The 13,273-nt window shown below is 47.6% G+C and overlaps 1 protein-coding gene across 6 annotated transcripts in view; it reads left to right on the forward strand.

The window, feature by feature from the left end:
• Positions 1 to 506: 506 nt before the first annotated feature.
• FGD3 (FYVE, RhoGEF and PH domain containing 3) overlaps positions 507 to 13,273 on the forward strand; it is a 107,494-nt gene continuing 94,727 nt past the window's right edge. For 2 of the 6 annotated variants that reach the window (XM_065074937.1, XM_065074938.1), the window contains exon 1: positions 641 to 885. In XM_065074937.1, the coding sequence (XP_064931009.1) occupies positions 738 to 885 (148 nt within the window). In that variant the 5' untranslated portion in view covers positions 641 to 737. Of the gene's footprint in view, positions 886 to 4,682; positions 4,786 to 13,273 lie in introns of those variants that run through there. The other 4 variants (XM_065074934.1, XM_065074940.1, XM_065074941.1 and 1 more) reach the window with 3 other exon arrangements.

Genomic DNA, 13,273 nt, shown 5'->3' on the forward strand with positions numbered 1-13,273 from the left:
GGAAGAGGTTGGGTTGTCTGAGGAGACCAAACAACAGGGCTTGTATCTGAATTGCTCTGACACGTACATGAGGGAGAGGATGGCGGCCTGGGGAGCCACCCACGGCCCTGGGACACGCGCCCTCGGCCACATGCCCCGCGTTTGGCTTCAAAGGCAACAGCTGGTGTGGCAGCCCCGTAGCCTCTTGAAGCCTCCCTGTCTGTTGCTCTTGATGGGATTTCGGGGCTTTGCTCTGGGGACGCCTCGTATTTCTTGACCACCGAAAAGGGGAGAACCTCCCTGCGGCGTGTGGGTGTCCGGGGGCCCGTGCGCCCCTTCCTCCCGGGCCGGGCCCGCCCGGTTTGCCGAGGCGCGGGATGCGGCTCTGCCAGCACGGGCCGTTCTTGGCTCGGCTCCGCCGGCGCTGAACGTCCCTTCCCGGAGCCGCTCGCCCGGCCGGCGGGAAGGCGGCGGGAGGGGGGGTCTCTCCCTCCCCGCCCCCGCGGCCTGCAGAGGCCCCCTCCTCCCGGCGTGAGGAAGCGCCAGACCGGGCGGGTGCTCTTCTCCCCGCTGCCCCTGCGCCGGGGGCAGCACCCGGTCCCCCGGCAGCCGCCGCGGTCCGTCCCGCCGTGTCCCGCTGGCCGCCGGGGCCGGGCCGGGGAGGGGAGGGCGGCGCGGGCCCGAGCGGCGGCGGGAGCAGCTCCCGCCTCCGCCGCCTTTGGGGGCGCCTTGTCCCGCTCGCGGCGCCTCATGGCGCGATGCAGCTGCAGTGGGAGGGAGAGGAAACCCACCCCCCTCGCTCGGCGGCCGCCTTTGTAACCGCTCAGCCCGGCGCGCCGCCCGGCCCAACTCGCTGCAGCTCGGGGAGCGCCGGAGCGCGGCGGCGGGAGCAGATGGAGCCGGAGGGTAAGGCTGCGCCCCCCGCGCCGCGCTGGGCCCCGCCGCCCGCCCGGGGAGCTGTCCCGGCGGCGGCACGTCCGCTGACCCACTCGCCCCCGGGGAGAGGTTTCCGTGCGAGCTCCGCGCTCGCCCGCCAAGCGTTCTCCTCAGCGGAGGCTGGGGCGGGCAGGGGCCGCGGGGAGCGCGGGGGTCCCGGCGGGGTGGGGTCCGCGGGCCGCCCCGCTCCAGGTGTGCGAGGGCCGGAGGGGCAGCGCGGCCCTCCCGGTGCTGCGGCCCCGCCGCCCAACACCTCCCCTCGCCGCTCGGCGGGCGCTGCCGGCGCCAGGGCCCTCCTGCCGGGCTCTGCCCGCTCCTCCCCCCGCCCTCGCCCGCGGGGAGCCGGGCACGGCCCGGGGCCGCGGGGATCGGGCTGCCCCGCCGGGCTGGAGCGGAGCCGCCTCAACGGATCCCGGGCGACGCTTAACTTTTTTCCCCCCGCCATGAGCGAGCTGGCGTGTCTGAGGCGAACCCATTGTCAGCGGGTCCCAGCCCTCTTTAGGCCCGAGCTCTCTGGCTGGGCTGCCGAATGTTGCGGTCCGCCCGCGGGCAGCGCCGGCTGCGGGTTCGCCCCGCGGGACTCGGGTGTGTGCGGGCCCGGACGCCCCTGACAGTGCTGGAGACCGCACCTTCCAGTAAATACGGCACTAAGCCGTGTAAATGTATTTTTAGTTCTTCTAAAACCACATAAACCAGTTCTGTTAAACACTTATTTTGGTAAGGCTGTTATTAAATGCACAGATCAAATTTATTTCCTGCCAATCCGTGTTTAGGCACTTATGAAATGCCAAGTTTTTCTCCACGCTCTCCTTTTTAAATACCTTTTGGAGCTGTTAGTACTTATAATGTAAACCATTTCTAGTTGCAAATTGGAAACCTCTGAGCTATAATGGTCTGCTGCATTTAGCTGGCTGTCTCTTGCAAGCCCCACATTCTCATGCAAAAAAGAAAAAAAACCTTGAAAAAAAGCTTATGAGATTCATGTTTAGAAAATTGGCTGATTGGCTGCATACATGGTAGCTGCTTTATAAACCTCAGTACCTAAGTCACATTTTCCATTCCAGATATTAGGAGTGGTTAAACTATGTTAAAGGGATATACTCTAGTTCTCGTGCAAGCTTTAGGGAATTTTAGCACAAAGGAAAATGGCAATGTAAAAGAATCTGGGACTAACCACTTCTTGCAGTGCCTGATACACAGCAGCACCGAGGAGTAGAAGAGACTATTGGCAATTGTTAATGACCAGAACTGGTTTTGTTGTCCAAGCGGAGGAGTATGCACAATGTAAATGCAATATGTATGCTGACAAATACAGTGATAAAAGTATTCTTACATTCTTTTGAAGAAATTTATTTTTAGTAGAAAGCTAGTTTTCACGGTACTGTTAGGATGGTTTAATTATACAGTTCATATTCAGAACTAGCAGAGCTTGTTTATAAAATCCTACCCTGAAATAAGCAGGCTGGTTCCATTCCTGATTTAGCTCATTTATCACCCAGTTCTTTATCTTTTATGGCTCCTTACCTTAGTAAAGGTGGAGAAAATGCTAAAAATGAAATTAGGTTTAAAGGTATTCCTTGTTTTCAAGAAATACATCCTTATTTTAGAAAAAATGGAAGTTCTCTACCCTGCTGCTCAGGTAGGTAAAGGTTGGATTGAGCCAGGAAAGATACTGGTGAGCTGCGGAGCAGCTGGGTTTCCTCATCTGTCCTGGATCCAGGGATACGCAGACAGTCTGAGCTCCGGAACTACTCGGGTACCCATCTTTAGTACATTAAGTTTGGAGACGGGTCCTCCCGCATGGATGGAGCCTGCAGGAGCTGGAATACCAGTGTTAGCAGCCTCTCTGTCCATTAGTTATTGAAGGACCTGGGGCTCTCGTGTTAGGTGCCTGTAGATAGATACATAGCCCACGCTGGGTGTGATTATGTAGTTTTGTTGACCGTGGCAGCCTTCAGTGAGAGTTATTTCTGTATTAAGTGTTCCAGCGCCTAGAGTAGGTGATCTAACAGAAGCTTTGTAGAGGATGAGGTTGCTTGCTTTTATGACTGTGATCAAATGCGCCCTGCTTGTGTAGTCCTGGCTCGAATCAATCTTGAATGGAGCTGGAATTGCCCTCGTCCAGTCCCCTTTGGTGCAGCTCCCTGCATTTAAATGTATGTCTGAAACTCTCGCTGAAAATGAAGCCAGGACTCTTTTGTCCCGGAGGAGCTCTGCCTCTTTCCAAACGCACAGATGATTCCTGTCGGGTATCTTCCACAGAGATGGGGAAGAACGACGGGATTGATAGCAGGTTGCCTTTTCCTTAGGGAAATCTAATGTGGTGTAGTAATGCCACAGAGTTCTTGCGGATGTCCTCCAAACATCAACTGAGGTGGTGTGAGGAGGTTGGGACTTGCTTATTTGGTCTTAAAGTGTCTCAGAGATGCAAGAGAAGATGTTACCGTCAAACCAGTAAAATGGTGGAGTTGAAATAGAGTGGTGATGGTCCTCGTGACTTCTGGTGTGGGATGAGTGTCCGTAGCACGCTCCAGAACGAGCAACGCCGTGTTAGGTCAGGAGCAGTGGAAGCGCATTGTCAGACCCTGGGGCACCGGGGGAGATCTGGGGAGTCAGGATCCAAGGTGCTGATTTTTCTCTTGTGCATTGTTTGCATTGCAGTGGTGAAAACACTACCAACCCAGCTCAACAATAATGAATGGATATTTTTTTCAAATTGTACCGTTTTTTTTTTTTTTAGTTTTAGAGATCTTGTTAAGATTATCAGACATCAGTAATATCTGCAAATGGTCCTGCTTTGGTTAGTGAGTGTGAGCAAGTGGTTTATATGAGAATTGAAAGGATGGAGAGTGCAAATGCAACAATGTGATTAATGCTTTGTTTCCCCTCTGACTGTACACCGGGTTCTACTCAAGCTATAAACTTGTAAAATGCTTTTGAGTAAGGTTCATTTTCTTCTTCAAGCTGTTTTGTAAACATTTAAAATGTTTTTCATTTACTAAATAATGAAACCTTGGACAATTTGAAAGTGTTTAAAAGAGGTGGCTGGTAAAGCCTAAGTAATAAATACTTCTAGCTCCCAGGACTGGTAACAGATACTGTGTTAGAGATATGAGCTATTGATTATGTAGATGTTAACTGGTCTGAGTGGGGTAAACAGTGTGGGAGATTAAAAGTAATAATAACTACTGCAGTATTCATTTTTGTCAGTGTTATCAAATTTTAATGTGAAAATGAACATTTCCCTTGAGAGACCTTGGTTTGTGATTCTCGCATAATGATGAATATGGGTACCATTTGCAAAATAGGTCTCTTGTTCCAAATTCTCTAAACGGGTTGAAAGTTCCCTTTAACTAAAACAACAACTACGTGTGTTTTTCAGATGTAGAAACAGAGAGTTTGAGGTAGCCTAAGGTACAAGTGAGAGAGAGGGCAGAGAGAAGCTGTGAGGATCTCTGAGCTCCTGGGGTGGTTCCCGCCTGCTGTGGCCGCTCTCCAGCCGTGTCCCCACCACCAGCTCTCAGGTCTCATTGTCTTGTCCTCTGCCAACCCCTTCCAGCTCCCCACTGAGCACCAAACCTGGCTCCCCCGAGCACAGGACCCCAGACCTTCGCTGTGAAAATCCACCATGAAATTGGGAATAGATGTTCTCGGATCAGCGGTGCATTCTCTGGAGCATACAGTAATTGGAAGGCAGGCAGTCCCGGCACGAAACTCTGGCTGGTTTGGAGGTTATGAGCAGTGAAATCTGAGAAGGCCTTTGTTGGTGGAACAATAGTGGAGGTACACTGCAAAGTGCTTCCAGAGAAACTTTTTGCCTCTCCCTCTACTCACGCCGTTCCTGTTCCACAGCCATCTCCTGAAAGCAAGGTTTTGTATAACTATATTTGCGTTTTGTGTCTTAAAACTTTATGGGTCTTTGAATTTTATTTCACAGTTTGTGGCTTTTCACTTTATCTGTGCTGGCTGTCGTTAGGGGTTTCTGGTACTGAAGCGCTGTGTGTTTGCTCTACCTTGACACTGAGCAAATGCCGTACCAGCCAGCGCAGAGGAGAAACGCTAGCGCCTGGTGCCCTCCCCTGCGGCACTACATGGGGCGGCAGCCTCGCGTTCGTCTCCCTTCCCTCGTTGGTATGGCCATTGCTTTTTCTGGCACTAGTCACCATGCACTTCTAGCAGAAATACCCAGGGTGTGCAGTTGTGACCTGGCTTCTCAGGGTTCAGTTACTGAGTTTAAAAGGCATTATTTAAAGCACGTTGCTTCTGTGGTCCCTGACCACTACCTCTCAAAATGCTGTTCTCTCTGCTTTTTCTTCTGCCGTCACTGACTTTGGGTGCTATTTTTGTCTTTCTCTGAAATGCAATTATGTATTTCAGGCTTTATTGGTATTACCGGCTTCCTTGTTTTCTTGGTTGCACTTCTCGTATTATTTGGCCGGTCTTAAGACCCTGGTGTGGAGCAGAAAGCCAGTGATTTAGCTGCTGTGGGAGGGCTGGGTGGGGAACTGGGCAGGAAGGTTGGGGCGAGGAGGTTGTTGACACAGCATAACCTCAGTCCTCTGCTGCAGGATTCCCCGCAGGGGCCAGTTGGGGCTCAGAGAGGTGATTTCATCAACTCGTCACCTTCAGAAGATCCGTTAACAGAGGATTGAGGTTCATACCTTGGAGCTGGGATGTCTAAATAACCCTTCAGATATCATAGCATATCACCATTTTGGTTGGAAGAGACCCTCAAAATCATCGAGACCAACTGTTATCCCACCCCTGGCACTGCCCCATGTCCCTAAGAACCTCATCTCTGTCTGTCCAGCCCTCCAGGGCTGGTGACTCCAGCCCTCCCCTGGGCAGCCTGTTCCAATGCCCCACAGCCTTTTGGGGAAGAAATTGTTCCCCACATCCAACCTCAACCTCCCCTGGGCAACTTGAGGCCGTTTCCTCTGCTCCTGGCGCTTGTTCCTGGGGAGCAGAGCCCGACCCCCCTGGCTCCAAGCTCCTTTCAGGCAGTTCAGAGATCAGAAGGTCTCCCCTCAGCTCCTGTTCTCCAGCTGAACCCCCAGGTCCCTCAGCCATTGCTCATAAGACTTGTTCTCTAGACCCTTCACCTTCATCTCTGCCTTCGTATCTTCCTTCTTCTGCACACCGTGCTCCTGTTCTTCAGAGACTGATTTAATGCCGCTTCTTAGAAATTCTTCATCTTAATGAAGTTTCACAGAGACAGTATTTTTAAGCTGGACTGCTCAATGGATAAATTTTGCATTATATTTGCCATTTTTCTCTCCTCAAGCATTTTGAATATTCTGTTGCTGAACTGCACTGGGCCATTGCTTTAAGTGTACCTACCTCTACTGTTAATTTATGGTACTCATTGAGCTGGTTAATGAATGTGAAAGGCTAAAACACACTTTGGACTCTGGTGAGACGTCAGCCTGTTACTGGAAGCCCAACCTCTATGGACAGAGCAGTTGGGTGCAGCGTACAGCAGCCCCCACATCTGTGTGTGTCATCGTGGCAATCTGGATGGAGATTTTTGGAGGCCACCAGCCTTCATATTAAAGAATTGGATTTCTAAAGGTCCAAAGAGCCTGCTAGTCCCAGAGATATCTAAAGATAGCTTGGGTGCCGGAGATTTCTCCTGTTTGTTTTAGCCCTCTGAAAAGCAGGCAGGTGTCTGACTATAATGAAGGAATTTAACACTGGGCTCCAGTTTTCTTAAACTCTTGGCCTCTTTTTGTTCTTTCTCTTTGAGCTTGCAGGCTCTGAGCAGAAATTCTCTCTCGGTAACTTAACCCTGAGCAAATATTTACATTCATGAGATTCTTGCTACTTCAGCAATCATTTTGGGCCTTGAGGTTGGGACAAGGTGAAAGTTACTGTACCAAACATTGGGGCTGGGGAAAAAGTGGAGAAAGGAAGCCTGAAGGAGCATCCAAATATGATTTAACCATGTTTGGTAGGAATCACCTGTTCAGTGTATTTTGCTTGTCACTCTGCAAACATTGCCTCATTCCAGAATAAGATTTGCAGAGATACCATATTTCCTGCCACTGCCCTATGCATCTGATGGGTGCTTGTGATTTGAGTTTCACCCATGTCTTCAAAATGCCGAATTAAAATGTGTGTTTAAAAATTGAAGTGAATGGGCCACTTGAAGGGAAATGAAGGACTGAAATGGAAAAGAAGGGAAAACTGGTGAGTACAATGCAAAAAAAAAAAAAGCATTGAAAGACGTGTTGAAGAAAGAGGGTTTTAAAGTCAAAATTAGTTAAGAAACCTGAAGTTTGTAAAAGAGGAAACCTGTACAAGACAATGCTTGAAAATAAGCTGTGGACACTGCAGAAATGAACAGTTTTCCTGTGTACAGAGTTCCAGAGAACTGAATAACTGAGGCACAGGAGGGAGTGATCTCCCCCAAAACCAATGGCTGAAAATACCACCAGCTCTCGGCCTCCTGTGTTTTTGTGTTCTGGATCTTACTGTTGCCATCCAACAGCAAGCCCTGTGCTGGCTGCACAATTTCTGGGAAAGAAAGAGGATGACGATGAACTCCATTCTCGCAGCCTTTGTGGGAGGTTTCTCATGGTGGTCCTCAGCAAAGGCTGGACGCTCACTTCTCCCCAGCAGGTAACGACAGGACAAGGGGTGGTGGTTTTAAATTAAAGGAGGGAGATTGAGGCTGGCCATGAGGAAGGGATTGTTGGCCCTGAGGGTGGTGAGAGCCTGGCCCAGGTTGGCCAGAGAGGTGGTGGATGAACCATCCCTGGAGACATCCCAGGCCAGGCTGGACGGGGCTCTGAGCAACCTGAGCTGGTGAAGATGTCCCTGCTCATGGCAGGGGGGGCACTGGGGGAGCTGGGAAGGTCCTTCCAATCCAGTGATGTCCAGTGCAGTGCTGGGCTGTGTGTGGAGCCCCAGGGTCCTGCTCTGCCCTTGGCCACGTCCTGCAGCTGCAGCATTGCCGAGGACGAGCTGCCGGGAGCATGCACTCGCATGAGAGAGCTGAACGTGTGAGCCAGCCCAAACTGGGTATTGCATTCCCTCTTAAATTCGACAGAAGAGAGATTGTGCCCCTCCAGCTAAACTTGTACTGTTGGTTGACACGGTTCTGCTGGAGCTGTGGCTGAATCTACACTGATTAAAGGTCTGGCCCCCAGGCTGTAGCAGCGTATAGCTGCATGTTGGAACCGTTAGAGTTCGCATTGAAGTAGCATATATGGTTTTTCTATTTAAATTTCTTTCCCCTTTTTTCCCCTGTTTGTTGAATATCTGCAAAGCCCCAGGTTGGGGGTGGATGAGTTTTGCCTGGAGGGAGATCTCAGCCCGCACAGTCCTGCGCTCACACGGGAGTTCCCATGGAGGAGCAAACGGTGCTGCCTGACGAGCCCTCCTGCATCTGCCTTGCTAATCGCTGTTGAGGTTCTTACAGCCTCCTTTTCAGCTGTAAAAATGCAGAGCCAAATATCAATCCCCCCCTAATTATTATGCGTTTGAGAAATGAATTTCTTAAACATTTTTTCGACTTGAGCAAATACATGTCTTGCCTTGCCATTCCTAGTTTACTAATGGAGGTGCAAGTGTTCGCAGCTATGGCAGAGCAAGATTCCCTCAAAATAGTAAAATAAAAAAATAATATTTAAGAAATCCATAGTGTCTGGAGTTGTTGGAATTTGGTCATTGATCTGAGTTACAGCTGCTTGATTTCAATGGTTGTGCAGTCAAAAAAGCTGCTTCACTTGGAATGCAGAACAGATGCTTTTCTTATTCACTTGAAAGGATAGCCTGAGTTTTTAAATGTTTTTCTTTCCCAGACCATGCAAGTCCCAGAAGTTATTTTAAAAATTGCTAATCCTTTTGTTAGGACAAAGAAACTGTGGAAGTAAATTTTGAGGGCAAAGGAACTGTTGTGTTAATGGTCCATCCCATGTTCAAGCTCTGCCCCTGGCTACAGCGCCGCTTCAGCTGTGGGGAACATACAGCAAATGGTTATGGCATAGCTGGCACCAGGAGGTTTGTCTGGTTTGTGTTGGGTTCTTGGTTGGTTGGTTTTTTGTTTGTTTGGGGTTTGTTTTGGTTTTTTCTTCCCTCTTCTTACCCTTGTTTTAAAATTGGATCGTGTCTTAAAGCATGAAGGTTCATAAACTTGCAGAAGTTACGGCCTTCACTGAAACAGAAATTTTCTTATGGTTGGTAAGAGATTTAGGGTTGTTAGTACATATTTTTAACAAAAATTCATTTCTAGTTGTTGAGAAAATATATACAGAGTGGTGCCGCTGTTTTATTTGTATGTTCAAAGTGTTAAAATGTATTTTGACAATAAACTTGGGGAGGTGGCAGATGTTCAGCCCCACTGCAGTGTCCACAGGCAGAAAGTCACATTTTGTGTTGAAGGTGACTCTCCCAAAGCAATAAAAAACCCGTGGGTAAGTTGCCTGTGACGGCAGCACAGTGTGCACTGCTTGGGCGCTCCCTTTGCTCTCCTCCCTCCTTGTTGAATCAGGTTTCGGGCAAAACCGCTGTTGAAAGTGGTGCAGGATCTTGTGTCGTGGTGATCTCTGGCAGGAGGGCCATGTTGTGTTTTCTGCTCGGTGGATGTTCCGAAACCCAGGAGCTGTGGATGGTGCCTGTAATTTGAGAATGGTTTGGTGAAATGCTCTTAAAGATCTTAAACCCCGAGAACCCAGGTGTTAAACTTGGCTATTTGATTTCCGCTACATCTGCTTTTGCACCTATACTGCTTGGCTCTCCCAAGCGGCTGCTGTAAGAATATATTCCAAATCTGCCAAACAAATTAGATTATCCTGTCTCCTGTTTCCTGATTTATCCCATCAGCTTCACCGGAGGAACCTCGAGCTCCTGTTGAGTCCTGGTCCCCTGTTTGTCCCACTCCAGGGCCCCAGGACAGTGGAACCTCGTGTGTTCCCGCTGCGCCTCAGCATCAGCCTCCCGCCTTCTGTTTCCTTTGCTCACTGCTTTTGTCTCTCGCCCCTCCTGACATCTTGCAGATCCGTGGTACCTTCACGATAGTCCTGATGACATCTCTTTCCAAGATGTGTTTCTGTTGTGGCATCTGCTTGACTGACAGTCTGTAATTAAAATGAATAAAAACCGAGTTGCCGCAGTTACAGGCCAGCTCAGCATTGATCTTCAGATCCTTCTGGTGGCCAGATTGCAAAAATGCACATTTGTATTTTCCTCCCTCCGAAACTTGGTTTTAAATCCGAAACCTTGAGATTTAGATGGATCATGCGAGTGCGTTTTGATCGCTGCATAATGCTGTTTCCCTGTTTGTGTTTGGTGTTGCTTTTTGTTTGTTGTTTTGTTTCCCCCTTAGAATTTATGTTCTTCTATCTCGTGATGGAAAAAAAGTGATCTGAAGTGTTAAATCAGACTTTTGAGCGTGTAGGATGTGGGTGTAGCTTGCAGAATTCTGGGTGTGGTGATACGATAACTAATGAAAATGATCATCGTTGTCATTCCCGAGAACTGTGCATCCTACGGGGAGTCCCTGGCGCTCCCTGCAGAGGAGGCGCTTCACACTTAAAACTGAGTTTTGCCTTTTTTACTTCACTACCTAGCGGGGAAAAAAAGCTGAGGCTTCATCCATTTGATTAGTAAATCAATATCTCATGTTGATCTATCTTTTGAAATGCGTGGAAGATGTCGAAAAGTCATGCGCCATAGTTTCTAAAAATACTGCAAAATCTTCATTTGCATTTAAGGCCTTAAAATACTCTTTTTTTGGGTGGAATATAATTGAAGTTTGTCTTTTAAAAACGTCGATTAGGATGTTAAAAGGTAGTTATAAAACAGGAGCGGTTATAGTTCCCATAGTTAGAAAAGGGGAGCAGTTATAGTTCTTATAGTTAGAAAAGGGGAGCAGTTATAGTTCTTATAGTTAGAAAAGGGGAGCAGTTACAGTTCCCATAGTTAGAAAAGGGGAGCAGTTATAGTTCCCATAGTTAGAAAAGGGGAGCAGTTATAGTTCCCATAGTTAGAAAAGGGGAGCAGTTACAGTTCCCATAGTTAGAAAAGGGGAGCAGTTACAGTTCCCATAGTTAGAAAAGGGGAGCAGTTCAGCTGTAACTCGATTCCGTAACTTCCTTTTTATTTTATTTTAAATACTTGAAAATCTGGTGGTCTGGTGGTGCTTTACGTTTTCTTAAGCTGACGATCGTGACTGCAGTGGTGTCCCCGTGCTGAAGAGCCATATGGCACACTTCAAAATCAAAAGTGTTATTTTTCGGTCTGGTGTAATGATGCAAAAGAGAAAACTCAGTTATTTCGCTTATGAGCAGAGTACGCAGAGCGCTCTGGTTTTTAGTGTTTCAGCAAGTTTGTTGTTTAAAGACATGACCCAAAGGAATTTTACCTTTTTACCCTCGTGCTTCTGCTGTCAGATATTGAGGGGAGTTCGTACTTAAAGGGATTAACAGAGGATGGAGCAAGATGAAGCCTCATGTGAGCAGCCCGAGGTTGGGCTGCCGTTCTTCTTGCATGTCGTACAATGTCGGTGGCTAAACTGCACAGGACTCGTGTCCATCAGCCGTGTTGCGTGGCTGTAGAGAAAGGAATCTGTTTGGAAAATGCTTATCCGAAAGAGAGCCCGGATGGGAAATGTTGGGGATGCTCAAGTTACTGTTAGATTTATACGCAGAGTTCTGCTTAAAATGATGCTTCTTTATTATGTGTGTGTTTAGATGATATCTTGGCTGGGTAATAGACCTGTGGAAATGTGTCTATTGAATGAATGTGTAATTAATGCTGTGTATTATGTCCAGAGTAATGTAATTCACAAGCTTTTTCTTTGTAAGAACTGTGTTTAGCAAGTAGTATTGTTCTTTGTATGTTGAAAATGTTCAGAAACTGTGTGTAGATTGTTTCACTTCCTTGTTTTGGCTATTGGTTTTGTGTTTTAATGATGAAAAGGTATTGCTATGTCTTTAGCCGACACTTCAATACACATTGAATTTTCCCCATTCCTTGCACCTAGCTGACCTGTTCAAAATGTTGTGTGGAGCCTTCATTTGGACTTGCTGGTACTGATTAAACTACAGTGCCTGATTATTATTAATTTTTTCTCCTTTTAAAATACATTCAATGTATTTTTAAGAACTCGGTGCTGGATCTCACAATTGCAGGATTTGAGCTAGTTTGTTTAAACAAGAAAACAACAAAAACTGGAAGTCTGCGTTTTTTCTGCGTTGTTATTATTTAAGGGCAGTCGTGATAAGGTCTGATTTATGTGGGGTTTGTAACACAGTCTCAGCTATGGATTTCTACAAACAGAATGTTAGAGAGCTTAGAAGTGTTTGTGTAAGTTAGATAATGACAGTATTTGGTGCTGTGCCCTGTGTGAAATATGTAGCATATTAAATAAAGATATTGACATATCTTCTCTTATTTGGAGCTGGTCTAAAGGGGTCAGTGTTGCTGCCCTTTGTTTAGGCCCATCCATTAAATCTGTCCTCTGTGTAGTCTGACTATAAGGGCTAAAACCAAGTTAAACCCATTTTCAGTTTTTGTTGTCTATTGAAATTAAATCTTGTATGGTTTTTCGTTTGGGTTTTGTAGGATGTGGTGGGCTTTTCCATGTAGTTGTGGTGTTGGTTTTTTGTTAGATAAATTGCAGTACAATCCCTTCTTGAGAGCAATTAAGAATATGACATCCTTCCTTGCAGACTGTTTTTCAGCGCTGACAATTGTCTTCTAAATATTTGGTCCAAAGCGGCAGCTCTCGCTCCATCAGGCAGCCCTGCTTCCCAATCCATTCCTGGCGCAGTCGCCTTTCCAGAAGGTTAATGCAAACACCATTTCTTCCTTCCCTTAACCTCTGTCCTACTATGTAAAAATAACGATTTGTGTTTAAATTGGAATTGTTTCTTCCTGCTAGCCTCCAAATATAGGAGTGTTCCTTCTGCTCTCTTCTGCAGCCGGGCTCTGCGGGCCTGACGGTCTGAACTAGGCCGAGGTACGGCCAGGGTGGCCGAGGTGGGGAGAACGGCAAAATCTTTGTTACGAGTAATAGTTTTGGGGTGTGGGTGGGTTGGTTTTGTGTGTGTGTGTGTTAGTTTTTTAAGAAGGCTTTTGAAAATAACATCATCTGTTGTACACAGGGTGAAATACCTCCGTCCCAGTTCAGGCAAACAGCAGGTCCTTGGCCATACAAGCTCAGCTTTAGCTTGCAATGTGTGTCACCAGATCCTCAGATAGATTTGCCCCTAGAAAAGGAACATTATCTTTTGAATTCAGGTTGGCTAACCCCCTATTAAAAGTGGGTTTGCAGTGTTTGTAAGCTGGGGCACACCATAGCCTTATATCATGTAGCCAGGAGTGTTATAAACAGTGAAATACTTTCTGTTCT

The sequence above is a fragment of the Columba livia genome, chromosome 10 (assembly GCF_036013475.1).
Source record: "Columba livia isolate bColLiv1 breed racing homer chromosome 10, bColLiv1.pat.W.v2, whole genome shotgun sequence".
Taxonomy (NCBI): Eukaryota; Metazoa; Chordata; class Aves; order Columbiformes; family Columbidae; genus Columba; species Columba livia.